We start from the raw sequence: 27,758 nt of genomic DNA, 5'->3' as shown, positions 1-27,758 counted from the left end.
AGCTCAAGATCTGCAGCAAGCTCTCCGTCCACGCCGTCTCCTCCTCCCCTGAGGACCAATGTCCGGGTCCGAGTCCCTCGCTCCATCGCCCCCGCCCCCCTCCTGCCGTCACTCTTGCCTCGCCCCACGCACAGCAGCTCTGCAGCCCCCCACCCCACGCTGCCCTCCTCAGGGGGCCCCCCCAGGGTCGGGCTCCGCAGCCCCCACCCCCGCAGCCTCTGCCACCGCCAGGAGCGGGGCGGTGCGACAGTGACTCACACGGCCCGCCTGAATTTCATTTATTCAATAGCTCTGGGCCTGAAAAACACCAGCTAAATTGCATCCCATTTTCCCCAAGCCCATTAGCAACCGGCGGCCTTGTTCTCAGCCGTGCTGCTGCGCCATCCCGGGCTCAAGGGGAGGGTGATTTGTTCTGCCTCTGCTGTCCCCCTCCACCCCCCCTCAACCAATTTTTCTTCTTTGTGTATCCAGAGAACAACAATGGCCTGCCCGAGTCCCGGGTGGGAGGACAGTGACCCCCAAGGCCTCCCGCCCAGCTCCCACCTCCCCATGCAGCCCCTCCACCTGCCCAGCTGCTGCTCTGGCCTTTACTCTGCAGCCTTTGGTGATTTTACCTCTCCCCACACTCTTCTGCACCCCCTCAAAGTCCACCCCTGCCCTGGGGCCGCAAGATGGATTTCTCCCCCTGGGGTGGGGGCCATGATTGAAGACGCATCATCCCCCGCCACCCACTGGCCATGGGACCACAGGCAGGTTGCTTCCCTGGCCTGAGTTTCCTTTTTTCAAGCTGAAAACAGGAAAGTTGATATTAATAGGTGGCTGCTAGGGGCAGGGGCGTTCTGAGAGATAAGGGATGGAAAGGCAGGGACCTCCTGGCCTGGACCCCAGCTCTGGCTGTGGGTTCATCCTGCTCTACTGAGGTCTTTCTCCACAACCCAGAGGGTGGATACCCACTGCCCTTAACTGTCCAAGGCCTCTTAAGGTCTCGCATCTTTGTCTCCCCGGGCAGGTTTGCTGCTCGAGAGTGGCCAGGTCCTCTCAATCCAGGTCTCAGTCCAGAGCAGGGTGCTGGGAGACCACTTGGTAAGTAGAAGTGGAACATATGGAATATGAATGGACACTCAGGGCCCCTGGCCTGTGAGAAGTGACAAAGTCAATCCAGGTCTCAGTCCAGAGCAGGGTGCTGGGAGACCACTTGGTAAGTAGAAGTGGAACACATGGAATATGAATGGACACTCAGGGCCCCTGGCCTGTGAGAAGTGACAAAGGGCTATGCAGCCATGAAAGGCCGATGAGCCCCTAGCCGAGACTCAGCTGTAATCACAAGCGCTCCAGGAGTCCCAGAGAAGAGAGAAAGTTGGAGAGAAACAGAACAGCTGTCTGCCTTTAGGCCAGGGGCACTGCCTCTGGGAACTGCGCTGCACAGGGCAGTTGAAAACCCCACTGGCTGTCGGGGCTCCTGGGAGGCTGATGAAATGATTTGTCCTCCCTCCCATCGAAGGGTGGTCTGCACCATCTCTTTGCATCAAGCCCAGGCGAACCCCCTCACAGGTACCCTGCAGTCAGCGCTGCCAGGAAAACGGCAAAGGGAGGAAGACAGCAGACAGGAGAGAAACAACTGCCCCACCTGACCCAGCCATGACTCTGCAGGGAAGTGGCAGGCAGCCCTCGCTTCCTGGGGTCCTAGACAGCCCCTACCCCCCCTCCCTGGAACTGCCCTCCGAGGGCTCTGCTCACGTCTTCTCCCTCTGTAGGGAAGAGGCCAGTGCCCAGCGGCCTCACCTCAGGGGCAGGTGGTCTGTTCCGTGCTCCCAGCATCCCCCAAATATCTAAACCAGGCATGCGCTGGGGTGGGGGAGGCAGAGAAGGCTGGCCAAGAAACCTCAGAGTGCTGGAGCACCGGCCCTCTGCTGGGCACTGTGCCATGCATGCTCTCAAGTCTCTCCCAGGACCCCAAGTGGTATGATAAGGAAACTGAAGCTCAGGGGCTTCTAGTGACTTCCCTAAAGTCACACCGCAAGTGCACGGAAGAGTGGACCATTGCTCAGATGTGTTGGAGCATGAGGCTCTGACAGCGTGGATGCCACCTGTGCCCGGATCCCCATCAGCAGGGCTCGTGCCCAAGTGGGGGGTACGCTTGGGCAGTGTCAGTCCGCTGACCTCTCAGAACCACCCTCTTCCCCTCCTGAGACCTGGAAACTTCATCGTGTTCTGCAACACAAACTTTCTGTGCAAGAAACTCCATTTTATTCTTGCGCCGTGTATGATGCCAGAACGCTCAGTCAGACATGCCACTCTCTCTGCCACCCACCAAAGGGGGCAGGGGGGTGGCTGGCTGAACAGTCCTTGAAGCAGGAACAGTGTCTCCGGAGCTCCCGGGAAGCAAACGAGCATGGCCATTAGGGGAACTGGACGTGAGTGGAAGAAACTGCCCATCTGTGAGAAGACAGGCCTCACCACCAAGGGGCAGAGTGGGGTCAGCTTCATTAGTGGACCAGGAGAGAATGAGAAAGTCCTGTGGCTCGGGGCACCAGACAGAGTGACCTAGGGGCTGCTGCAGAGGGTATCAGTTGCTTTAGGCTCAGAACCAGTGAGAAGCCGTGCTCAGCGAGAACAGGGGACCCTCTGATCCCGAACCTTTCTTTCTAGCCCAGCTCCTGATACAGCAAGCACCCACCCCCAGTGTGCCCGGTTCCTCACCTTCCCCTAGCACAGCATCTACTGCATGACTCCCTCAGCCCCTTCCTACCCTATCCAGGTCCCTGACCTTGGCTTGAGTGCGCAGAATGCCCCCTCTTCCTCACATGCATGACAGCATGCGTGTGCACGTGCTCGTACCGGGGTCCGTGGAGTGGTGTGTGCAATCATCTACACGCACGTGCACATTCCTCAACCCTCTGAAAGTCATTGAAGGGGTCATGGCTGGCAGGACAGAGCTGTGAACTGGAGGCAAAGTGGAGAGACAGAGTGGAGCTACTGGGGTGACATCAACATCGTGCTAGTCAGACCTGGGGGACAGGCCTCATCCTGCGTGGGAGGTGGATGGTAGTGTGCCCACTTTGTGGATGAAGAAACTGAGGCTCAGAGACAAGAAAGCCATGGTGCCAGCTAGTGACAAAGGCTGGATTTGAACCTAAGTCCTCAAACTCTGGAGCCCATCACCACCAGATCTCATTTTACTAGGTATTTTTATTTAAAAAATTTTTAGAATAGCATTCTCCCAGTGCCTCCCCCCACCTGGTATGGACACCCACCTTGGGTGGCAAAGGCTACCTTATGTCTCTTTCCCAAACTCAAAGTCACTTTTAAGAACCGAAGTGTTTTCCAAAAAGGTGGAGTTTGCCCCCACCAAAGGAACTCTGGAGAAGGGGCTGGAGGTATCACGCCCAGGGGCGGGGTGGGGAGTGGCAGGAGGTTTCAAGGGTCTCCCCAGCAGCTGGGCTCACCCAAGGGTCTCCTGCTGCTTGCAGGCCCTAGCCAAAGCCACCCTCTGGCTGTGGGATGGAAGGGGCCAGGAAGGAAGCTTCTCTGGGCCTCAAGTTTCCTCCTGTCATATGCCACGGTCCATCCAGAGCACCACTGCGGGGGGCTGCGGAGGGAGTCTGGAGAAGGTGCCCCCCACCGAAAGCCCTAGCACGATGGTGGCTGCCTGTTTTTGCATTTGCAGCGGAGTGGGGGAACAGCCAAGCTGGGCGCCCCCTCCCCTGCCAGCCAGCTCAGGCTGAGGTGGCAGAGGGCTAGAGCGGGCGAGCGGCTCTGGGGAAAACAGTGTGAGTCACCCGCCGGCCGGAGCGTGTCCTTCCCGGCTGGAGAGCTGCGGCGGCAGGTTTCATAGGTAATTATGTAATTTATGAGGCTCGCGCTCGGGGCTGTGTCTGAGTCAGCCCGGCTGTGTCGTGACCAAGCGGAGGCTGCAGCGCTGACGCGTGGGCACCGGCTGTGCCTCTGGGTCCTGGCCTCTGCCCCACGGGGGGGCCGCCAGCCAGCCCCAGGCCCGGAATGGGCAGGCGGCGGGGCGGGGAGCCATCTGAGACCTCAGATCCATAGAAAAACATGTCTTTTCGTAGCCCTGGCTCCTGCCTCAGGATGTGGGGCTCACACACAGCAGGGGTGGGCCCAGGAGCGAACCCCAGATTCAGGACATTGCTCCCTGCAAAGTGTTCCTGGGCAAGGGGGTGACATTCTATGAGAGTTCCTTCTGAAGGCAGATGGCCTTAACAAGCATCCTCTGTGAACATACAGACACACAATCATATTTACATCTTGATACTGTGTATTTATTATTCAAATGGCTTGACAACATTCAAAGTGTTTGAAAACAAAGAGGAGGAATTCCTGCCTTCCTCCCCAGCCTCGCTGTCCACGCTGGGAGAGGAGCACATGTCCTCTGCTCTTTCATCCAGTTTATTGCCACTCGGTGTTTATCCCAGTGCCCAGGCAGCACACCCGCTCCCACAGGGAAGGCTGCTGCTGTCCGGGTGAGGGCTTGGCCCCCAGGTACTCGATCAGGGTCCTTTAAAGTGTGGGGGGATACAGGAGGCTTCTCAGTGCCCCGGGGCTCTCTCTTGCTGGGTGAAGTGGGGAGAAGCCACGGGTCCGGCAGGGTACTGTGCATCTGGGGGTTGCAGGGGGCTTGGCCTTCTCCAAGGACAGGGAACATTCTGGAACATTTTGGAGCAGATCCGGGGCTGAGACTCCACTGAAGGAGAGAGAAGTGGAGAGAGTGTCAGTCAGAAGTACCAAGGGTTTCCTGGGGTCTTCCCATAGCGCCCCACGACTTCTAAGTCACCCAGCCAGCGGGCACAGGGGTCTGCATCCCACCCTCACTGTGAGTGTCTACTACGCTCCACCTCAGTTTCCTCATCTGCAGGGTGGGCATCACCCTGACAGCCACCCCCCAGGACAGAAAATAGATGGAGACACCAAGCTGTCATTCCAACCTCCCCTTTCTCCTTCCTTTTCTTCCAGTGTTTCCTCTCCCAACCAGTCCCTCCCCACCCAGTCTCCCCTTCTATTTTTCCTGGCTAAAACCCACCACAGACACCACCACACCCGGAAAGAGATAAATAAATAAAAGAAAAACAACCTCAACTGTGAAAAGCAGTCCAAATCTGAATTTTTTCCGGCCTGAGTTAATTACACTTTAAATTGGCATGTTTACTGATTGGGGGATTTCGAGTTAACAGAGACAGGCTCCCCCCCCCCAACTGTTTGTACAGTAAAACGCAGCAGGCTGGCGGGCTCCCCCAGGCCTTGGCAGGCCCCACCACTCCCCTGCCAACGAGAGAGCATAACAGAAACATCTATTTTTGAGTGTTAGAGAAAATGAAGATATCACAGATGGTGGAAAACAGTGTTCTGGATGGTTTCCTGCATCCCAGGCTCTGTGCACCTTCTCAACAGCTTCTCACCCCAGGAAAGACCAGAGGCCTTCACCCTCTAGGGACCCTGGCCTAGTCTAGTCAAGGCTCCCTCACCGTGGCACTTCCCTATAGGGTTTACACCCCTCTCCTTGGAGCAAGGCCCTGTGGGGTGCGGAGGGAGCTCTGGGCAGGAATCAGGAGGCCTGTTTCATTCATTTGCTCAGCAAACAGGGAGCCAGGAGGAGCTACACAGAATAAGGAGGCATGGTCTCTGCCTTCTTGAGACCCACCTGAAAAATGGGCTTGGGTCTCTCATAGACCCCATGTGCCCTGGAAAAATCCCATGCCTGCTCCGGGCCTAGAGGGAGGTACTACTGGTCTCTCTGACAGAACTTACCAGACCCAGAGAATGCTTCTGGGGTCTGGCCGGGCTGCCCAGCTCACAGCCACATCTCTCCTGGCACAAGCAGCCTGGTGTGGATGCCTGTGTCCCTGTTCTTGGCTCATGGTTGGGATCAATGGAAGGCTCTGCTCCTTGATGTCCACATACTGAAGACCTGCCGAGTGCCCGGTCCAGCACTTGGCCTGCAAAGGGAAGGAAGGCCGCAGGCATCACGCAACACCTTCTCCAGACAAGATCCTGTGCCGGGTACAGGCATACCATGGTGAACAAATCAGAAATGGCCCCTGCTCCAGCAGAGCTTGAAGTGTGGGTAGGGAAATACCTGTTGATCAGAGAATCAGAGTAATGAATATCTGACTGCAAACTGAGACTCTGCATGTGCAGGATCAGTCAGGGAAGGCTTTCTGGAGGAGGTGGACTCCCCGCCGGGCTGCCTGCTCACCCAGCCCAGCCTGCCTCTCCTTAGGGTCCTTCCCACTCCCAGCCTCAGGCCCCCAGCCCCACACTCACTGGGCTCAGGGCCTGGTGCCCTTGGGCAGGTGGCTGTGCATGCAGATGATGTGAGTGGCATGGGTATAATAGGAAGATGACAAATGGTCCTCCATCACGACCTGCTCCCTGGCCCTCAAGCCCATCCCCGTCTATGACAAATGGCCCCTCTCCATCTGCAGGGACTTTTCAGTGGCCTTAGCTGCAGTCTTGGCAGCACTTGGTGGAGATTTATGCCTGTCTTTCCTGGATTCTTCTGCATTTTCTGCTTCTTTAAGAGAACATGCTTTTATTTATTCATTCCACAAACATTCTCTGAATGCCTCGTGTCCACTTCCTCCAGGCGATACAAAGGCCAGATTCAACACCCCCTCCTCATGTGCTGAACATCTACTATGTGCTGGTGTCTGTGGCCAGATCTGATACAGGGAGACAGGTGCTGGCTGAGCACCTACTATGTGCCAACATGCAGAGTCAAGGGACCTGGCTTCCAGAAGCTCTACTGCAGGGGAACAGTCCTCCTCCCACCCCTTTGGACATTGAGGTCCCAACTTGGTGTTTTTGCAGCCCTTCCCGCACTAGGTCACCCTGGTATATACAAAGAAAGACACTGTTTAGTCACTGGAGGTGGGTTCTTACCCCAGTGTTTCCACCCCAAAGTTTAGACAATCCTCAGCAGGAAAAAAAGAACCCACAGCAAAGCATCCTACCAGAGACCTCAGTTTTCTTACCTCTCATAGGATGTGAAAGGGGGAATGAACTCGGGGGTCCCGCTCAGCCCTGGCATTTGGGGGTTCTCTGCATCCTTGAGGTCCCATGTGGACTGGGAGTTCTGGGGGGTCTCCAGGATAGCAGCAGCCACTGAGACCACACAGGTGCACAGTCAATGGGAGGAGCACAGAGTGGGAGTGCGTGGTCCCACCCGGCACAGGTGGGCTGGATGGTCTGAGCTCTTGCTTCATGCTCACCAGCCACTGGGCCAGGTCTCTGTCACTGCACACAACTGCAGGAGCCAATACAGCCCTCAAACACTGTCAAATGGGAGCAAGAGACCCAGAGCAATGTGTGCCTTTGCCCACCATGTCCTGGGTCTCCTGACAAAGCAAGTAGCCCTTTCCCCAGGCCAGGCATGAACCAAACACCCCATTCCATGGGTGACGGCAACACCTGGAGAGACACCGGGTGGCTACAGAGGAAAGAACCATGAATATGATTCTGGCAAGCTAAGTCCTGGGAAAAGCAAGCCTACCTCATCATGCACAGAAAATTTCGAGGCTGATTCGATGAGCCTGCGCTAACGTCTTACAGGACACAGGGGCTAATTCCTAAAGCTACTCTTTTTGCCACAAGTAGGATGACTAAGAACATGCAGCTTGGAGCCAGACCCCACTCGGCCTCCAGCTGGGTGATTTTGGACAAGTCACTCGACCTCTCTGTGCTTCATTTCCTTGTCTGAAAAACAGAACTCCCACAGCCGATGGGGCTCAGGACCAAGGCAAATGCCTCTTCAGGGCAGCTACTGTTTTTCTTCTTATCTCCCCTTGAGAACAAGATGGGAATGGGGACATAGGTCCAGTTTGTCAATATCCCAATCATGTCCAAGAGGCACGGTGGGGATGAACTGGGCCCTTGCACATGGCAGGCACCGGAAAACGGTGTGTGCCACATGAACTCGGACTGGAGGCTGGGTTTACACACCACCCTGGAGATGAGCCAAGTAACTGGCCCTCTGTCTGAAGGGTGCACAGTGACCTTCATCCTGGCTGCTTGGGGGACAGGCATTTTCATTTGGCTTGTCAGATGAGAAAGTCCCTTTGTTTATTTTCTCTTCTCCTCAAACAATAAATAAATCAGTAATTTTGGTTTTAATGAAATTCTGCACTGTGCGACATAGGGTCACTGTCTTTGGGCCTAAAATAAGTTGGGAACATGCAGGCTGCTGAATGCTCAGGCTGACATTTTGCCTCATGCATAATTCTCAGGTGGCAGGTGGCGTGCCCAGCGCTTCTCCTGCACGGAGGCCAGGAGACTCAAGGGGCAGCCAGCCTTTTAATGCTTTTATGTGAGGATGGTTACGCTGGAGCCATTAAATAAGGCTGATGTCGGTCTCCCCCGACACACATTTAATATATCCCAAAGATGTGTAGATGCATTAACAGCAATTTTCCTCTCCAAATGTTCCCATTTAGTCAGTTCCGTGCATAAACTATTAGCCGTGACACCACGCTCCAGCCTGTTGCAGATGGAGTTCTCCAGAGCACCTGGCTCTGCTGGAGGTGGGGGGTCACGCTCAGCCAGCAGCTGCAGGATAACGCTGGGGCTTGTCACTTCTTTTGGAGCTTCTGTTCCCCCCACCCTTGAAAAAGTAGAGAGAAGAACCCAGACCCAACTGACCTGTCCCTTTTCCAATAAACCTCAGACTCTGAAATGCCGTCCTGAAAGGGGCAGAAAGAGCTAGAAAACCAAACACCATTTCACAAATGTGAAGAATCTCTAAGAACCTATTACCATATTCATGTACTCAGTCACCACATCTTATTCAATGCCTGCTTTATGCCCGGCACTTTCCTGGGGATTAACCTGATACAGTCTCCCTGCTTTGGGGGACTCCATTAGTCAATCAACAAACACTCAATATTCTGCTAATAAGGGCCTGGCCTGAGTCCCAGGGCTGGGGGAACAGCAAAGAATAAGACATAAAGAAAAAAAATCTCTGCCCTGAGAAATCTTAGTGTAGGGGTGGGGGCGGTGGGTGTGAGAAAGTAGACATTAACATCATGCAATTTTGGAGAGCAGTAAGCTAGGAAGAAAATCAAAATCACAACAGGGTGACAGCATGTGACTAGGGAGAGGTGGGGCTGGACTGCTTTTGTCAGGAAGATCAGTTTTGCTTGGAAAAGGACATTCCATCCCCTTTAGAATCCTGAATCCCCGAGAAAGGAAACTTCTCCCTGGCAGAAGGAGGAGAGGGCACTGGAGGGAGACCCTACAGGGAGCCTGTCCAGTGGTCCAGGCCAGGGAGAGCAGCCCCTTCAGCAGTGCTGCAGCCATGGGCTTTGAGGGAAGGGGAGGTCAGGAGAGGAAGCCCACGCAGGGAAAGGCATGCACAGAGCTGAGACTTCCAGTGGGGGTGATGCAGGCTCCGTTCAGAAAGAACTTCCTGCAGCCCAGGGAACAATTAAAAAATACCAAGCAGCCTTAGCTCACCCTTTGGAGGCGCTATTGGCATGCACTACGCCAATGGCCCTGAGCCCTGCCCACCACCCGGGTGTGGGCAGCACTTTCTGGAGTCACTAAGTCTCCAGGTCAGCTGAAAACAAGCCTCTATGGTAGCCTTGCCGTGGCCTGGCAGGGCAGGGGTGCAGATATGAACTGAACCTCAGGAGGTAAAGCCTGGGAGTGACTACTGCCAGAAGCAGGGACCTAGCTGGTGGTACTAAGTATTCCGGAATTGGGGAGCCCATTCCGTCATGCTTTCAAAAGCCCTCCAGAACAGTCTGGAGTTGGAAAACTAATAGGTGAGGTGCCACAGGCCCTGCGCAAAATCCATGGGGTCAACCAGCGCAGAGGCTTCTGCTGCCTGGAGTCAGCATCACGAACTGGAAGTGGTCTAAGGCGGGATTCGATGCCGGAAAGAGGTTGACTGTATAATATTCATCGTATAGAAAGTGAACACCTCACAGGCAACCTATTCCAGGTATCATGAAGCAGCGCTGACTCGAGAGAGGAGGCTTCTTCCTCAAAGATGGCCTCCTGCCACCCACCTCCAGGAGAGGGACACACAAGGCCATGGAGGCAAGCCAGGCACATGCTCAGCCCCCAGCCATGCACCCGAGGGCCAGTGGGGCGGGCCAGTCACATCCCTGCGGACACGAGTAGGCCGCAGGAAGCATGCAAGGCGGGATTTGGTGCTGAAAAGAGGTCGACCGTGTATTGTGCGTCATGATGCATGCGAACGCGCCACGGGCAACCTCTCCTCAGGCACCACGTGCTCAGCAAGCAGAACTGCGGGCTCCTCCAAGGGCAGTGTCACCCTGCCCAGGGTCTGCATGGAACTGGGAGGAGGAGGGCACCCCAGGTGCAGGGCACACATGTGGTTGGCCCCAGCAGGGAGAGCCTGATGAGGGGCAGCTGTCCTTTGCCTCAGTGGCACTGGATACAGAAAATGGGCTGAACCCGGGTCCTTGGTCACACACAGAGGGAATGCTCCATGACAGGCCTCCCCCACTTTGAAACCCCAGCCTCTCCCCCAAAGGCATGTGGCCCCCAGGAATCTCTACCAGAATGGACTCGGTGCTGAGGGTTGACAGAGATGGGGAAAATGTCATACACAGAGCCCATGCATTCACATACCCTGGAAGGGCCGGCCCCAGGCCTGGCCCTGTGTCGGCGTGGTGCCCCCCACACACTGCACGTGGTAGGTGGTACTGAAAACAGGCCATCTGTGTTATATTCGTCATTAATAAAGCGAACTCATCACAGACAACCTCTCCTCAAGTACCCAAAGTGGCGCCAACTCAAGGACCACTGTGGCTGCTGCGTCCCATGGTGCCGGCATCGCCTCCCAGAAGCCGTCCTGAGGAGGCATGGGACACCAAAGGTGAGAACACACAGCGACAGGCAGCACACACCCCGCCCAGCCCAGCTCAGTGACCAGGCCTCCGCCCAGGCAGTGACCTGAAAGCCCCCACGCCATTTCCACCCTCAAAAGGGCTTTGTCTCCAAGAGGTCCTCCAAGGTGAGATTTGATACTGAGAAAAGATCAACCATGTATTATTCGAAGTCAATAAAGCGAATATAACACGGTCGATCTCCCTTCAAGTACCAGGCACAGCGCTGAGCTGAGGAGCAGTCGGCTTCCCCCAGGCCCGCAGGCTGCAGCGGGTATGGACGGCTAGTGGACCAGGTGAAGTACATTAGAAACAATTACTTTCCAACTGGTCGACCATCCATCCCCGTACCCCAGAGCGGTGCTGATACCGGCGTTCTTTCCCGAGGTGCCGCGGCCTCCGAGAGGGCCTCTCTGGTGGAATTTGATACCGAAAAGGGGTTCACCGAGCAACATTCGTCGTCCAGATGCAAAGTTGCTCGGGTAACCTCTCCCCGAGTACCATGGAGAAGCTCGGACTAAGTCGGATACTTCAAGATGGGTGCTTCCAGAAGACCTTCCCCAAGGGTAGTACAGATGCTGGGCATTCAGGGGCCAGAGCTTCACACTCTACAAGACCTCCCCAACTGCTGAAGGCAACCGTCCCATCACCTCCCCAGAGTGAATCTACCATCCGTCACCTCCCTGGACCCTCCCCAGAAGTTGAGCATGAGACCCAGGCAGATCTTATACTGTAAAGAGGGTGCCATGCATGGGCACACTGCTGAGGATGAAGATAAAGCCCTGTTCACACTCAGCTCCGCGTTGCCAGACCCCAGAGAGGGAGCAACCCCAGGTTCCCTGCACAGGCATAGAGCCCCCTTCCTGGGAGACAACTCTTATACTGTAAAGAGGGTGCCATGCATGGGCACACTGCTGAGGATGAAGATAAAGCCCTGCTCACACTCAGCTCCGCGTTGCCAGACCCCAGAGAGGGAGCAACCCCAGGTTCCCTGCACAGGCATAGAGCCCCCTTCCTGGGAGACAATGACCCCGTCCAGTGCGAGCTCTCGGTTTATCCACAAGCTCAGAATATCTTCAGGGAAAACGAGGTGCAGCCAAAATGTCTTTGGGATCAACAGCCCAAATAGTGACGTCGTGGAGACAGAGGATCCGAGGTGAGAACTGGAGCCGACTCAGCCGTCATCTGTCACGGTCCCTGGTGACACCCATCATGAACCCAGCCTGTGTCCTCTGATACACATCCAATCTTGTCATCGGGGAGGTGCAGACATCCACATCTACACCCTCCGTTCTTGTTCATGGGAGAAGTGTAGACCCTGAGCTTGCTTGCCACTGAGTACCCGAAGACATCCCAAACAGCATTTGATACTCAAACAAAAGCTGCCTTTGTGTGATTCCACATAAATAAAGCGAATTCACCAAGGGCAGCCTCTGATCAAGGATCAAACAGCAGCACAGGCAAGAACCGAGACGCCTCCTCACCAAAGGCGGCTTGGCCTCCAGGGTCTTGCTGCTGACACCAGCTCTCTCTCTCTCTCTCTATCCCTCTCTCAGGAAAGTCTGGCACTACTTCCAAGGAGGCCCCTAAGCTGTGTCTGGACATGGTATGTCATGGCCCAGCTCCCATGGCACTAGGAATCGTCTCCTGAGCTGGCTTCGGGTGTGGGTGAGGCTGTGAGCACACACATCACAGATTGGGCCCGTGCTTGGGTCAGCAGACAGTCACTTACCCTAGAGGGGCACGAACACTGCCGAGGTCCTGTCCCCAAAGCTGGTATCTCCTCCAGGAAGTCCCTGAGGTGGGATTTAACACAGAGAAGGGAGCCGCCATTTAAGTGTGTGACTGTGGTAAAGTCCATGCAGCCAGCAGGGTTGGGGGGTGGATGGGGGTCCGACCTGAAGGCCAGTGACTCCTTGAGCATAGCATCCTCCGAGGGTGGGAGGGACTGCGGGGGTGAGTGGATGGTGTCACAAGGAAAGCATAGGCTTGGGTGACGTCCTCCATTTCTTCTTGCTTCCAATAGGCCTCAAAGAGAGTTTAATTTTTTTTTTTAAAAGTTTGTTTTTTCATTTAGCTCCAAATGCAACTACTGTGCTCGCCTAGAGACATATTTGGTGGGGACATAGAAAGAGAGAAAAAGAGACAAGGAGACAGGAACAAACAGAGAGGCGGGGTGGGGACTGCAGCATCTCACTGACCCCGTCCAGTGCGAGCTCTCGGTTTATCCACAAGCTCAGAATATCTTCAGGGAAAACGAGGTGCAGCCAAAATGTCTTTGGGATCAACAGCCCAAATAGTGACGTCGTGGAGACAGAGGATCCGAGGTGAGAACTGGAGCCGACTCAGCCGTCATCTGTCACGGTCCCTGGTGACACCCATCATGAACCCAGCCTGTGTCCTCTGATACACATCCAATCTTGTCATCGGGGAGGTGCAGACATCCACATCTACACCCTCCGTTCTTGTTCATGGGAGAAGTGTAGACCCTGAGCTTGCTTGCCACTGAGTCCCCGAAGACATCCCAAACAGCATTTGATACTCAAACAAAAGCTGCCTTTGTGTGATTCCACATAAATAAAGCGAATTCACCAAGGGCAGCCTCTGATCAAGGATCAAACAGCAGCACAGGCAAGAACCGAGACGCCTCCTCACCAAAGGCGGCTTGGCCTCCAGGGTCTTGCTGCTGACACCAGCTCTCTCTCTCTCTCTCTATCCCTCTCTCAGGAAAGTCTGGCACTACTTCCAAGGAGGCCCCTAAGCTGTGTCTGGACATGGTATGTCATGGCCCAGCTCCCATGGCACTAGGAATCGTCTCCTGAGCTGGCTTCGGGTGTGGGTGAGGCTGTGAGCACACACATCACAGATTGGGCCCGTGCTTGGGTCAGCAGACAGTCACTTACCCTAGAGGGGCACGAACACTGCCGAGGTCCTGTCCCCAAAGCTGGTATCTCCTCCAGGAAGTCCCTGAGGTGGGATTTAACACAGAGAAGGGAGCCGCCATTTAAGTGTGTGACTGTGGTAAAGTCCATGCAGCCAGCAGGGTTGGGGGGTGGATGGGGGTCCGACCTGAAGGCCAGTGACTCCTTGAGCATAGCATCCTCCGAGGGTGGGAGGGACTGCGGGGGTGAGTGGATGGTGTCACAAGGAAAGCATAGGCTTGGGTGACGTCCTCCATTTCTTCTTGCTTCCAATAGGCCTCAAAGAGAGTTTAATTTTTTTTTAAAAAAGTTTGTTTTTTCATTTAGCTCCAAATGCAACTACTGTGCTCGCCTAGAGACACGGTGGGCAAAACAGGTGAGCATCTACCCTCAGGGAGCTTGTGTTCTAGTGGGCAAGAAGACAATAAATAAAGATAGCAACAGTATAACAACGATCACCATAAGTACCGACGCTTACTCAACTGTGCCTGATGCTGTCTGAACACTTGCGTGTATATTGAGTTTCTACACCCACCTTATGAGTAGGTATGAGCCCATTTTACAGATGAAGAAACTGAAACACAGGGAGGTGACAGGCTAAATGACTCACCCAGCCAGCAAACATAAGGCAGCCATAAATGCTATGAATGACTCTTATGTTGCACCAGGGATGATCGAGTCATGTCATGGAAACCTGTCTTCAAATACCATAGATTCTCATGTCGAGGAAAGCCCCCTCCTGCCTGGGCTTGGCTTGGCTTCCAAGTCACCCCACTGATTAGGATACCTGAGGGGGTCATAACAACGCAACATGTTGCATAACTAAAGCGTGTGCCTTCCATTGGGCCTGGCTATTGAGATGACACAAAAGTCCTTTTCCCGAAAGTGTATCTCACATCCAAGATTCCATACCTAAAAGGATCAAAATCATGTCATGGAAACCTGTCTTCAAATACCATAGATTCTCATGTCGAGGAAAGCCCCCTCCTCCCTGGGCTTGGCTTGGCTTCCAAGTCACCCCACTGATTAGGATACCTGAGGGGGTCATAACAACGCAACATGTTGCATAACTGAAGCGTGTGCCTTCCATTGGGCCTGGCTATTGAGATGACACAAAAGTCCTTTTCCCGAAAGTGTATCTCACATCCAAGATTCCATACCTAAAAGGTTTACCGAATGTGTTTTATTCACTTATCAGTCTTCAAGGAAGGAAAGGTAGCCATGACTAGAAAACCATGGTCTTACCTAAAAGGACAGCATTATTTCTGGGAATTCCTCCTAATGGTCATCCAGACATGGGCCGGGTGATGTAGGTCAGACATGCAGCACTTATCATGGGGTAAACAACCCAATTTTCTTACCCTACACAGGTGACGGCTGGAACTCCCCTCGTGAAGTTTTCGCAAGAAGAATTTAGTACCGAAAGGAGATTGGCCATGTAATACTCATCATAAATAAAATGAACACACCATGGACAACCTCCATTCGAGTACCTGATTAGGGAACTCAATTCCGGCGCATCCCAGACAGCAAGCCTAAGGATGGATGGGATACTGAGGGTTGGGAAGCCAGCAACACACACTGTCTGTAAAACACATGCACCATTGACCAGGCCACTTTCAGTCTCTTGTAATTAGCACCACTCCTAGCAAGCTAATCAGGGAAGGACAAGACAACAGAGAGGTTTGCAGAGCACTGCTGTTATACATGAGGGAGCAGCAGGGAAGGCCTCTTGTCATATATGCAGTAAATCTGTAAGGAAGCTGGCATCATGAACAATCAGTGAGCCTACAGGCGGGTGACACACCTTGGTGAATCAACACAAGTGTGGCACGTGTAGGGAGATATGCACACTCTCAGGATAGCTGTTCATTCAGGTGTATAAACACCAACTCTAGTTCCTGACCTTAACATCACCCTTAGGTGCTTTAAGGCCAGAATGATGCTTTAAAAAAGATCAGCTATGTATGATTTGCCAAAAAATAAAGCGAACGCATCATGGAATACCTCTCTTCAAGCACCACAGAGTAGCTTTGATAAGAAAAGCCCCACTTCTTCCCCAAAGTTGGCACCACCTCCAGGGCTCTTCCCAAGGACAGATCACACACAGGGTTAGGACCAGGGCGCACAGCCTTAGGAAAGCACATGCCTTGCTGGGTCAGCTGTGGTCAACGGTCCTTTTGCTTACCCTGGAGAGGATCTGACACCAAGGTCCCACCCTGAAGTGAGACTCCGCTCCAGGAAGTCCTCCAAGGTGGGATGCAATACTGAAAAATAGGTCAACCGTGTATGATTCGTCACCAATAAAGCGAAGGCAACACGGATAACCTATCTTCAAGTACCGCACATGAGCACTGACCCGGTGTCAGTGCCTCTTCTCCAAAGCTGGCCTCCTCCAGGAAGTCCCCCTAAGAACAGAGTGAACATTGAGGGTTAGCGGACTGACTGCAAGAGGGTCGAGAATAAAGCACATGCCCGGTGTTCAACCGTCCCATCCTGGACCCTGCAGTAGTCCAGAACTTAGTATCTAAGGAGCACCTCCAGGGGAGTTGATGGTAGAGAGGTCAAGTGCACAGAAATTCATTATTTTGATTACAGCAGGGAACATTTCCTCATTTCACATTATCATCAAGGCTGACAGCCATGATCCTTTTCTTACAAAGGCCTTGTGTCCAGGAAGCCTCCAAAGCCAGAGTCCATTACAAATAGGTTGACTTTGCAATACTGATCATAAAGAAGAGCCAGCACTGAATACAAACTTTATCATACCACAGTGTGGCACTGACCTCAGAATCATGTCCTCATCCTCAATGGTGGGCATAACTTCCAGGAAGTCTTCCTAAAGATAGATTGCATACTTCAGGTTAATGGTCTAACAGATGCATCATCATAGAAAAACACAAAAAAAATCTTGCATTTCCACTGCTAACAGTAAATTTACATACCTGGCAAATGGTGCCAACTCCATGTCCATTCCAGAAGTTGGCATTGTAATAAAACATCCTGCCAAGATGGAAGGTGATATTGAGAAGGAGGCATCTGGTTGTAACCATATTAAATAGACAAATGCACAGTGCAAATGACAATAGAGAGATTTGCAGATAAAGATGGCAGCATGGAGCCAGAACACAGATTTTTTTCCTCTTCCAGTATATAACAAAATAAATAAAACAAATCATTTAACCCAAGAAAGAGCAACACACAGAATAGAAAAGTACTCATAAAAATAACAGAAGAAAACATCCTTGAAACAAAGGAACATCTACTAATCAAGAAGGCATAATATGATTCTGAAAAATTGATAAAGAAAAATAGTGACTGAGTCATATCCTGGTAAAGTCATCAGTATTCAAGATGAAAGAAAGAATCAAGGTATCTAAGCAGGAAAAAAATAATAATAATTCATATGTCCAGGGGGGAAACAGGCTGTCCTTGGGCTTGTCCATCACAATGTTTTAACACCAGAAAGCAGTGGAGAAAGTCTATAAAGTTCTAAGTGAAGGACACTGGGAGCCAAGAATGTCACATCAAGTTATACCATTGTTCAGCTCAAAGGCTCAGTCCCAGCAATAACAGCCAATGGGAAATGTTCTACTCCACAAATGCAGAGAAATGTTGCATAAAATACCACCACAGTCAAAATCAATTGATAAGTACATGCACAGCTGAAAGAAATAAAAGAAAGGCAAATCCTCAGGTGCTAATGAAGAGAGAATTTAATTTAGAGAAACAAGCATGCAACTGGTCACCAAGGAACCTAGTGGACACTGCACTGGCTGGAGTCCAAGTAGAAGTCAGAATGGGAGATATGACCTTGGACACAAGAGAGGCAGACCTGGAATGGTAAGGGGAACCAGAAAACTCTATAATGGCCCAGGAAAATGAGGAGAGCTTCTGCCGAGGCAGTGGGTAGAATGAGGCCACTGTCAGATATCAAAGTTCCAGAACAAAGGTATGATGAGGATTCACACTAGCCATAAGGTGTGGGAATCCGTAAGCCAACAAATTGAGTAGAAAAACTGGTCCCAACTGGTGAAATCCTTGGGGTGCCAGACAGAACGAAATACAAATGATTATATTGCAACTTATGCATAGGGAACAAAACATAACCAAAAAGTGTAAGTATCTTAATCCTCAACTGATGATAATCTCACAATGAAAATTTATAAAACCCATGTAGAAAAGCACCATTGTGAGAGAGTCAATAGACTCCACAAAGTAAAGAACTTATACCCCTAAAGCTGAGAAAAAATACAAAAGTAGTATATTTAAAATGACTGAAGTGATTAAAAAGAACTTGAAATCACAAATAGGCAGGTGAGAAAAGGTATAAGAGGAATGGTCAGACATTCTCAGAGATGAAAGAGCTCATAGAATATAGTACCTCAAAGTCTTTTCAACAAGTATATGAAGGTTCAGTAGATAACACAGTCCAGGTAAGTAAGAGCTACATGGAGAAGCCACATCAAAAGATCTAGTGAAATACTCACTGCAGAAGACAGTGGAGCAGAATCCACAAACTTCTGAGAAAAAAGTAGGCCAAGAATTTTATACCTAGCTAAGTTGTCCCTTGTGCATAAAAGAAAGAGATGTATATTCCCAAATGTGCAAAAACTCAAGGGTAGTATCTATGAGTCATTCTTGAAGAAACAGTGATAAAATCCATTCCATTGAGAGATAAATTAAAATTAAAAACTCGGAAAAATATAAGTCTCAGTTTAAGGAAAAAAAAACCCCAAAAACAAAAAAACTGGTGGTCAGTAATGAGTCAAATCCATTTAAAAATAGAACTATAATCATACATCTGTAAGAAGTATAGCTATAGAACAAAATGCAAATACTTATAGTGGAAAATTAAAATGTATAACTAAAAAAAGTTAGGATGTGGAGCAAAGTATAAGAGTACTGATTTCTTCATATTTCAGAACTAGGAGTGAAATTGAAATAGTTTAAAAAAGTAATGATCCCAAACCACTTAATGTTTTACACAATTCTTTTTTCTAATTTTAAAGGGATCTTTCAGGAATTAATGCCTCTTGTGGTAAAGCAAGAAACATTTATCAATCCTTTCGACATCTCTTAGCTTACTCTTTATATTAAAGTAAAATTATAGTTAACATTTTTAATAAAATGATTAAGTACAGTGTGATCTCATACTTGTATTTTTTCTCCCTCTTTGTCTATCTTCCTTTCTACTTGCATATATGCTCTGACAGGTGTTTGAAATTTCTAAAGTCCTTGATGATTATTTCTGGGTGCACAGAGAATTGGGTAGTTTCCCTTTTTTATTTAGATCTTTCCATATCACTTGAATTTTTATTATAAGCATGTGCCATTTATTTTTATAAGTATGGTAATAAGGTAGAATAATTATTCTTTTTGAAAAGAAAAACAAGAATTGAAAATAGAGCTGCCCTCTGTCCTCAAATTTGATATGGCCTCCAGATCAATAGACGTGGTAAATCATCCATTCACTTACCCCAGAAAAAATGCTGAAACTGATGCCCCTTCCCTGAATTTGCCAACGTGTCTAAAAAGTCCTCCCTCCAAGACCAGATTTAATAGTGAAAGAGAAGAAAGTACCTATTGATTTTCTTTTTAAAAAGACAAAAGAAAAACCAGAAGCATCATGGACAACCAGCACTTCCTCGGTCACTGAGGGTGAAAAACTAAATCATATGCTTCTTCTCCGAAGCTGGCTATGTCTCCCATGAGGACTGGACGAGAATCAGGACTGTAGCAGTACCTATCCAACAGTTTCAGGGCCAACCACATGTCCAAGTACACTGGCACAGAACCAGCACAAGTGTGGCTTCCCCCAAATCAGCATCAGATCCAAGAAGACACCTGGTGAGATGTGGTACCAAAAAGAGGTCGGTCGTGTACTGGGCATCATTAAATAATGCGAACTCACCATGGACAACCTCCCTCCGAGTACCATGAGTGGCACTGCTCGAGCATTTCTGCTTCTTCCACACAGCCTGGCAGCTTGAGAGTGGCCTCTGAAGGTGAATGGGACCCTGAGGATGAGTGGACCAGGTGGCTCAATTCCCAAGACAAACCCATGCTCTCCAGCCAACCCCTGGGTCACCAACCCAGGATTAGTGTGGACTCTAATCCTGCATTTGGCTGGCCATGCAGACAACAAGATGTCAGTGGCAGCTGAGTCATTATAAATGAAGCAAACCACACATTTGCAAAAGCAGGTTAACCACTGTCTCCTTGGTAAACCTGGGACCTCCTTAAAGGAATTCTGTGGACGGTGTGGGGCTGCTGTGGTTCCTGTTTCCTGTTCTTTTCTCAATTCCAAGGACTGACTAATAAAAGATGCTTCTAGATGTCCCTCCAAGGTTAAATTTGATAGTAATAAAAACATAAATTAGCCATGTATATTTCAATATTAAGTTTTTTTAAAGTCAGGGCCTCCCTAGCCTTTCCTAAAGTTGGTAGTGCCCCAGGAAGTCATCTTTTAGGATCACCTTGGACACTAGGGTTAGTGGGACAGTAACATGCATCCCCAGGAAAGCACTTGCTGTGGGATCGGCCATCCAGAAACCTACCTTGGAAACAGCACTGGTTCAGGAGGCCATCCGAGGCAGAATCTGACACTAAAAGAGAGGAGAGCCGTGCATGACTCGCCATGATGAATAGAATTCATCAGGGCCAGCCTCTCTCCAAGTACCACATGTGAACACTGGGGAGAAATCCATTGCCTTTCCTGCCCCTCTAAGAAGTCCTGTCAGGAATGGGTGGGATAGCATTGGGTAGTGGGCCGAGCTGAGTGACATACACTCCCATTCAGTGCATGCTCACCCGAGGTGCACTTATCTGAAAGGGGCGCTGGTGGCACTGCCTTCCCCTGCAGCAGAGGTGGATCCATTAGTCCTCCTGTCCAAGAGGGGACACTGTTCCATAGCCAGCCGAGCATAAGCACATCACAGTAGCCCCTTGGCTGCTGTGACAAAGTGGCACTGACAGGAGATCCTCCTACTGAGAGACAGGACGCTAGGGTTAGAGGACCAAGCAACATACCTAATAAATAAAGCACATGCTCTGTGAGGCATGATTCAGTCACACACCCAGGAGAGGAGCTGGCCCACTCCAGGTCCCTCCCTCATCAGAAGTCAACATCATGTCCAACACTGGAAATCAACATTTCAAGGAGGCTGTGATACGACAAAGGAGCCACCAAGGACAGCAAATCACATTTTAAGTAAACACACCCCCGCAAGACCATGACTCCTCCTGATCCACCAACAGTCACAGCCAGCAAGTCCACTGCCACTTCCCCAAAGCTGGCAGGATCTCCAGAAGGTCTTCCTGGGGTGAGATTGATGCTGAGGGTTGGTGACTAGGTGGCCCACAGGGTGAACAGAGTGCATGCCCCTCTGGTCAACCAGTCACACACCCTGGACGGTGCTGACACCAACATCTGTCCTGAAAGTTGACCTCAGGCCCAGGAAGCCTCTCTTCAAAGTCTTATAAGGTGACACTGGTGGCAGAACCACAGCTGCTTCCCCAGAGGTGTCATGGCCCACGGGAAGACCTCCTACAAGATGGACTGGACGCTCAGGTTATCAGACCAGGTGACTTACAGCTAGGTCAAGCACATTGTCCATGGCCACCCATCCATTCTTGGCTTCTCCACATAGTTGACACAAAGACCATCTTTCCTGAAGTTGCCATTGTGTCTGGGAAATCCTTAGAGGTAGCATTTGGTACTGAAAAAAGTGTTGTCCGTGAATGATTCGTCATAAGTAAAGCGAATCCACCACGAACAACTTCTCCTCAAGTACCACAGAAAAGCAGAGACAAGACAAACAGGGGGTCCCCTTCCACTTCTCCAGGGGCGCAGCCTCCAAGTGCTGTCCTGCAGGCAGATTGGACACAGCATTAGTGAGGCAGTTGACTTGTGTCCTGAGAATACACTGGAGTTTGGGGGGCCATCCACTCACCTCCCCTGGAGTGATGCTGACACGGTCCCCCTTCCCTGGAGTTGAAATTGTGTTCCTGAGTCCCCACGTGCAGGGTTTAGAATGAGAAGAGGGCTTGTCGCAGGTCAGGAGTCCTTCACGGGTGTGTGGACCTCAGGGTTTCTGAACAGAGCCTTGGACTTCTCAATAGAGCACACTCAGTTACCCACCAAGCACATCAGGGCACCAGCCAAGCTCCTGCAGGCCACTCCGCCCCAGCGCTGGAGAAGTTCCAGAGAAAGCCCCCTACTGCCACTGTGGGGTGCTCCTGGACAGACTGCCCAGCCCAGGCTCTGAGCACCCTCAGGAGGATCTCAGGGGGGCTCACCAAGCTCTTTCTGATCTGGGGAGACCCACACTCCCTTCCCACTCCCTCCACCCACCACCCATCTCACCCCGAAGAATTAAGAAAGCAATTCCAATAAGGACACCATCAAAAATAGCTTTCCCACCTTCTCCTGAATACCTAGGACCAGAAGGACCAGGTACCATCTCCCAAATTCACCCCAGGAAGCCAGTTATTCCTCAGAACCCATTCTTGGTTCCCAAAAGCTCAGCGTGGGAACCCATCTCCCACCCTCCCATGCTTGCATGACACGGAGCCATTGACCATCACCAGCAAAGTCCCTTGTGTCCTCACTTCCTCTCTGACAGTTTCACCTTCCACCCCAATGGAATTCTGGCTCTCCCCAGAGGACACGGGTCCCTTCATGGAGGTGTTTGTCTCCCCATTTCCTACATGCAGGCTTGCAGTGGGTAGACAACATCTTGCCTCCTGTTTTTCATCTTGGCAATGACACAACATGTCAACGTGACACCCAGCCCACCAGCATTGACTCCATGACATCCTCACTTCCAACTACCTTTGCATCCACTCCACCAGCCCTCCAGCCCCCATCATTGCTTCACCTTGTGCCTTGGCAATACCAGCAATGACACCCTCTCCGCACCAGCCACCTTGCTCCAGAGCCCTGACTTGGCAATGGTTGTACCTTTAGATCCCCTGACCACCCCCTCTCCCACTTCCTCTCTCCTGCCTCTGCCTACCCTCGCCCAGTCTATCTGCACATCTGGCTGGGTCCACCTTCAGGACACCCTACATACTCCACGTCTCCCACCTCCACGGTGGCCCCCATCCTGGTCCGAGCCTCCATCAGCTCTCCCCTAGATCTGCACAAAAGCCTCCAGATGGACTCTCTATCGCCACCCTTGGGTCAGTGATCTTGCAATGCAGACCATACAGCCCTCCCTGCCCACAAGCTTCCCTTAACCTCCATCTCACTAAGAATAAAGTCTGAAGTCCTGCCTGAGCAGGACTCCCCCACTTTGTTCTTGTTCCCTATACCCAGAGAGAACATTCCAGATCCCTGTATTTCACATGAATGCCCACCCTACTTTTGCCTCCTCTTGGCAACTGACCCTGCTTTTCTTTTCTCCATAAAACTTAACAATGGACAAAATATGTTTCTTAGTTTGTGTTGTATGGTCCATCCCTCCCACCAGAATGTAAAGTCCCTGAGAGCAAGGGCTTTGTCTTGTCCACTGCTCTACACTAAGGTCTAGAATCACCTAGAATATACTAGGGACTTAACCACTGTCTTTGCAATGGCTGTCTCATTCCTTGTTGATCAATTCATAAACGATGTAGTTATGGTAATAACAAGAGAGTCTGATGTAAGAGAGAGAGATTTTGAGAGAGAGAGAGAGAGAGAGTCCCTTGGAAAAAGCACCATGGCCCAAGCAGACATCCCTGCCCAGCAGCAGCTATGATGACAGGCTGGACATAAGCCTCTTGCAGAGACTGAGCCAAGTGAGTCGCATCAGAAGCAAAGCTCAGACTCTGCTCAACTAACTCTCCACTGACTCGGAAAGATGCAGATGCCATGTTTCCCTGGAGACTTCAGAAGCTTTCAGAAAGCTTCCCAGGCAAGACTTGACACTCAAAAAGAGTCTGCCCTGCAGCAACAGCAATAAAGATGACCAATTAAGTATCAATCAATAGTGCTGTTGGGAAAAGCACTAACACGTCCTCAGGATGGCATGTCTCCAGGGAGTCATCTTCCCCAAAGAATGAGGTTCCCTTGGAGCAGGTGCAGATATTCTATGTGAATGGGATTCTCACTGGTCAACCTCCCATGACGGTGTGGGGCTGAGTCCAACCCCCCTTCCAGAAAAAGCACAGCCTCCTTAGGCAACCACCTTCCTCAGAGATTAGATTCTGGTCACAGTTTCAACCAGTGACATGAGTCATAAAGGAAGCATATGCACTGTGATTGACTGTCCACAAGAATGAGGTTCCCTTGGAGCAGGTGCAGATATTCTATGTGAATGGGATTCTCACTGGTCAACTTCCCATGATGGTGTGGGGCTGAGTCCAACCCCCCTTCCAGAAAAAGCACAGCCTCCTTAGGCAACCACCTTCCTCAGAGATTAGATGCTGGTCACAGTTTCAACCAGTGACATGAGTCATAAAGGAAGCATATGCATTGTGATTGACTGTCCACAGACATACCTGCAGTGGGTATTGAAGCCACGACCTCCTCCCTGAAGATGGGTGCTGCCCAGGAAGCCCTCCAAAGCAGTATTTGATACTGAAAAACTGGATTTCCCTGTATGATTCGTCATAAATAAAGCGAACACAGCAGGGATAACCACTCTTCAAGTACCGAAGGCTAACACCAGTGAACCATGTCCTCACCGGAGCTGGCCTGCCTCCAGCTAGTCCTCCTAAGGATGAACTGGGGACTAAGGGTTAGGAGAAATCAAGCACATGTTCTGGCCAACCATGCAAGCCTGCCCCTGGAGAGGGGCTGAGGCCAACAACTCTTGCCAGGAAGCTTTCCAGATAGGATCAATACTTAAAAAACACAGCCCCTCCCTTGTACGACCCAGCATAAATAAACAAAGCAAATGCAGCAAGGAGAATGTCCTTCCAAGTGCCAGGTGATAGCACTGATATTGCATGCGGCGTGGCCTCCCAGAGTCCGTTCTGAGCAGTTACTGGATAGGTAGGGACTGTGGATCAGTTGACATACATCATGTATAAAATGTATGTCTTCTGATCAACCATCCATTCCCCTATCATAGACAATGCCCTGCATTCCGGTTGGAGTCCTGCTGAGGCACATCTCCAAGAAGTTTGTCCTGAAAAACAGCAGCTCTTATGTGATTAACCTAAAACATGGTGGAGGCCCACAGTCAGCCCCATGCTGCTCCGCCCCTGAGGCATCCAAAGCCTTAATGCTTCAGCTTGGGGGACCACGTGGCTTAATCCTAGCTCAAGCACAGGCTCTGCAATGGACCATCCTTTCAGGTATTTGGGGAGGTGCTGATACCAACGCCCCTTCCCGGAAGTTGGAATTATACCCAGAAAGGCTTCAGTGCTGCATTACGTTTACAATGGAGAAAGTGTCGTAGAGTGAATCTACGGGGACAGCACTTTTCCAGGTGTGGCAGAGATGGAATCCCCCTGCCTCCATCCACAGGTAGCCTGAGGGTCAAGGACCTGGCTCAACAGTATGCCTGGCAAGCAGCCTCTTGTCCATCCCATCGGCCCTTCTTAGACCTTGGACTGGCACTGACTCCTGAAGTTGCTCTCCCTTCCAGGGGTCCTCATGGGCAGGATGGAAGCATGAGAACTGATGGGCCATTTAGGATGTCATCAGTACAGCAACTCCAAACTGAAACTCTGCCAGGGAAATGGAGTGGGGCTGAGCACTGAGAAGAGTCTGGCCCCAGAAGTCTCCTAAAGATGGATTACGTGGGCCAGGGGACATTGGGCACCATTAATGCACAGCAGGGACCCTCCCACCCCGTGTACCTTGTGACAGTGCTGATGTAGGTCTCCTCCTCGCAGCGGGGACATCTCAACACATCTTCCATGATGCCAGAATGAGGTCAACTGTGTGGTACTGTCACAAACAACCCAAGACAGCCCCGGTGGTCCTTCACCAAGCCCAACGTGGTGACACTGGCAAGAACATCGGCGTCCTGTCACCTGAGTTGGCATCACTTCTAGGGCTGCTCCTGAGGATAGAATGAATTCTTAGGGTTAGTGGACCAAGGGACACATTTGTCAACAAAGTGCATGCCCCAGTCACTTCCGTATGCACATACCTTAGGCGAAGGCTGACAGTTTTCTTACTGTGAAGCTGGTGACCCCAACAGGCATCCACCCCAGGGCTCGGCTATGCTGGTCACCGCAGATAGAGCAAAGTCATCAGGACAGAGCAGCAGGGCCTTGCATCAGCTCCAGGATATTATCCTCAAGGCACAGGGATGACATCCTGAAGGTGGTGGGGCCTCGGTGACTCCATCCTCCACCAAACTGGGCATCTGGACAGCCTCCTTCCCCATAACCAGAAGACCTGCCAAAGCCTGTGTTCTCTTCCCAAGCTGGGTGCGGGTGCAGGCAGCCTCCAAGGCAGCACTGCAGGGCCAAACAGGCACCAGCTGTGAGGTCTCCTTTGGGAGGGAGCGAAGGGAACCCAGCACAGAGCCAGTATCTTCAAGTGCCAAGTGGCAGAACAGCGAAGCCCCAGTGATGCCTGGCAGTGTCCTGCGGAGTCTACATGAGAAGGAAACAGACCTAGGGGCAGTGACTTTGGTGAGGAGCAGGGCCTAGAGCCAAAGTCAGCCTACCTTTAACACATCTGCATCCAGGGAGCCATTCTGGGTGCGGCTTGATCCTTCAAAACAGATTGTCCTCAGAGGTGTCTTTGTGAAGGAAGTAACCTCTCCTCGAGTATCCCAATGGAGCAGAAAACCATGTCCTTTCCACAAGGAGGCCACCCTGTAAGGACTGGTCTGGAGGGTCAGTACCAGGCAGAGCTCTACCCCAGGGGTCATGCTCACCAATCAGGAGCAGGTCAGCATTGAAAGGGTGGCAACTCCGTGCAAATTGTAAAAACACACCATGTTCACTACAAACACAGCAAAGCAAACCAGGGCTTCCCTCACAACGCTGGCCTCCCTTCCAGGAGGCATCCTGACAAAGCCCTGAATGGGGGGCTCCCAGCTCACACAAAGAACACACTCTCACGTCTCCTGTGCGGGCGGCCCTCCGAGGCAGAGTTTGATATTCAAAAAGAGGTTAACCATGTATTATTCATGATGAATAAAGCGAACATAACACGGATAACCTCTCCTCAAATATCCCTGAATAGTTCTGAAATGAAAACCATGGCCTCTTCCCCACCGCCGTCTTTGCCTCCAGAAGATTCTGCTTAGGCTGAGCTGTATCCCAAGGGTCAGGGAGCCATGTGCTCACACCCTGTGAAGAAAGCACACTGCGGCCTCCATTCCCGTGTCTTGGTCCCAGGACCTAGATATGGCCTTGACACCAAAGTCCAAACCCCAAGGTTGGAACCATGCAGTTTCCTTCTGAGGCAGATTCAATTCAAAAAACAAACAAAAAAGCCTCCTCCAGGAATTCCTGAGAGAGGGATTTGATGTCAAGAAACCAGCAGATGAATGTATGTCCTAGGTAAGCAAATAAGCAAAGCCATCATAAGTAATACCTCTTCTGATAAAATGGGGTATCACTGATCCCTGATGACAGAGTCCCTACGACAGAGATGGCCTCGGTTCCAGGAATCCCTCCCTAAGACTGACTGGAAATGGAAGGTTACAGAATTAGATGCTCCATGTCATTAATAACGTGTAAGCTCACCATGGACCCAGCACCTGACAAGAACTGCAGTGGGTCGACATTGGAGGCCCCTTCCTCCAGTCTCGTATCTGGGAAGCCCTTTCAGACATGATTTGATTTTAAAGAAGAGTAATTTCATGACATTTATGCATAAAGTGAACCCATCACGGTTAACCATTGTTCAAAAACCAAAGAGCAGCATGCTGATTCTGGGAAGTCCTCTCACGATCGATGGCATGTGCAATGTCGGAAGGCAGGGACACACATCACAAACAAGGCACATTGTCTCCAGCCCCTAACTGCTATAAGTGTCGTCTACAGGCCAGCGGCATTAGCATCACTTGAGAAC

General features: G+C 51.2%; 1 protein-coding gene across 1 annotated transcript in view; it reads right to left on the bottom strand.

Moving 5' to 3' along the window:
* Positions 1-6,982: 6,982 nt before the first annotated feature.
* Positions 6,983-27,758, bottom strand: part of LOC103602474 — a 59,449-nt gene continuing 38,673 nt past the window's right edge. Inside the window, exons 6-8 of the mRNA XM_008586877.1 lie at positions 19,651-19,788; positions 16,146-16,194; positions 6,983-7,116 (exon numbers count right to left, since the gene is read on the bottom strand). Coding sequence (XP_008585099.1) covers positions 6,983-7,116; positions 16,146-16,194; positions 19,651-19,788 — 321 coding nt within the window. The remainder of the gene's footprint in view (positions 7,117-16,145; positions 16,195-19,650; positions 19,789-27,758) is intronic.

The sequence above is a fragment of the Galeopterus variegatus genome, unplaced genomic scaffold (assembly GCF_000696425.1).
Source record: "Galeopterus variegatus unplaced genomic scaffold, G_variegatus-3.0.2 Scaffold4164, whole genome shotgun sequence".
NCBI classification, from domain to species: domain Eukaryota; kingdom Metazoa; phylum Chordata; class Mammalia; order Dermoptera; family Cynocephalidae; genus Galeopterus; species Galeopterus variegatus.
The sequence above is the reverse complement of the archived record's forward strand: the minus strand, read 5'-3'. Positions and strand labels throughout refer to the sequence as shown.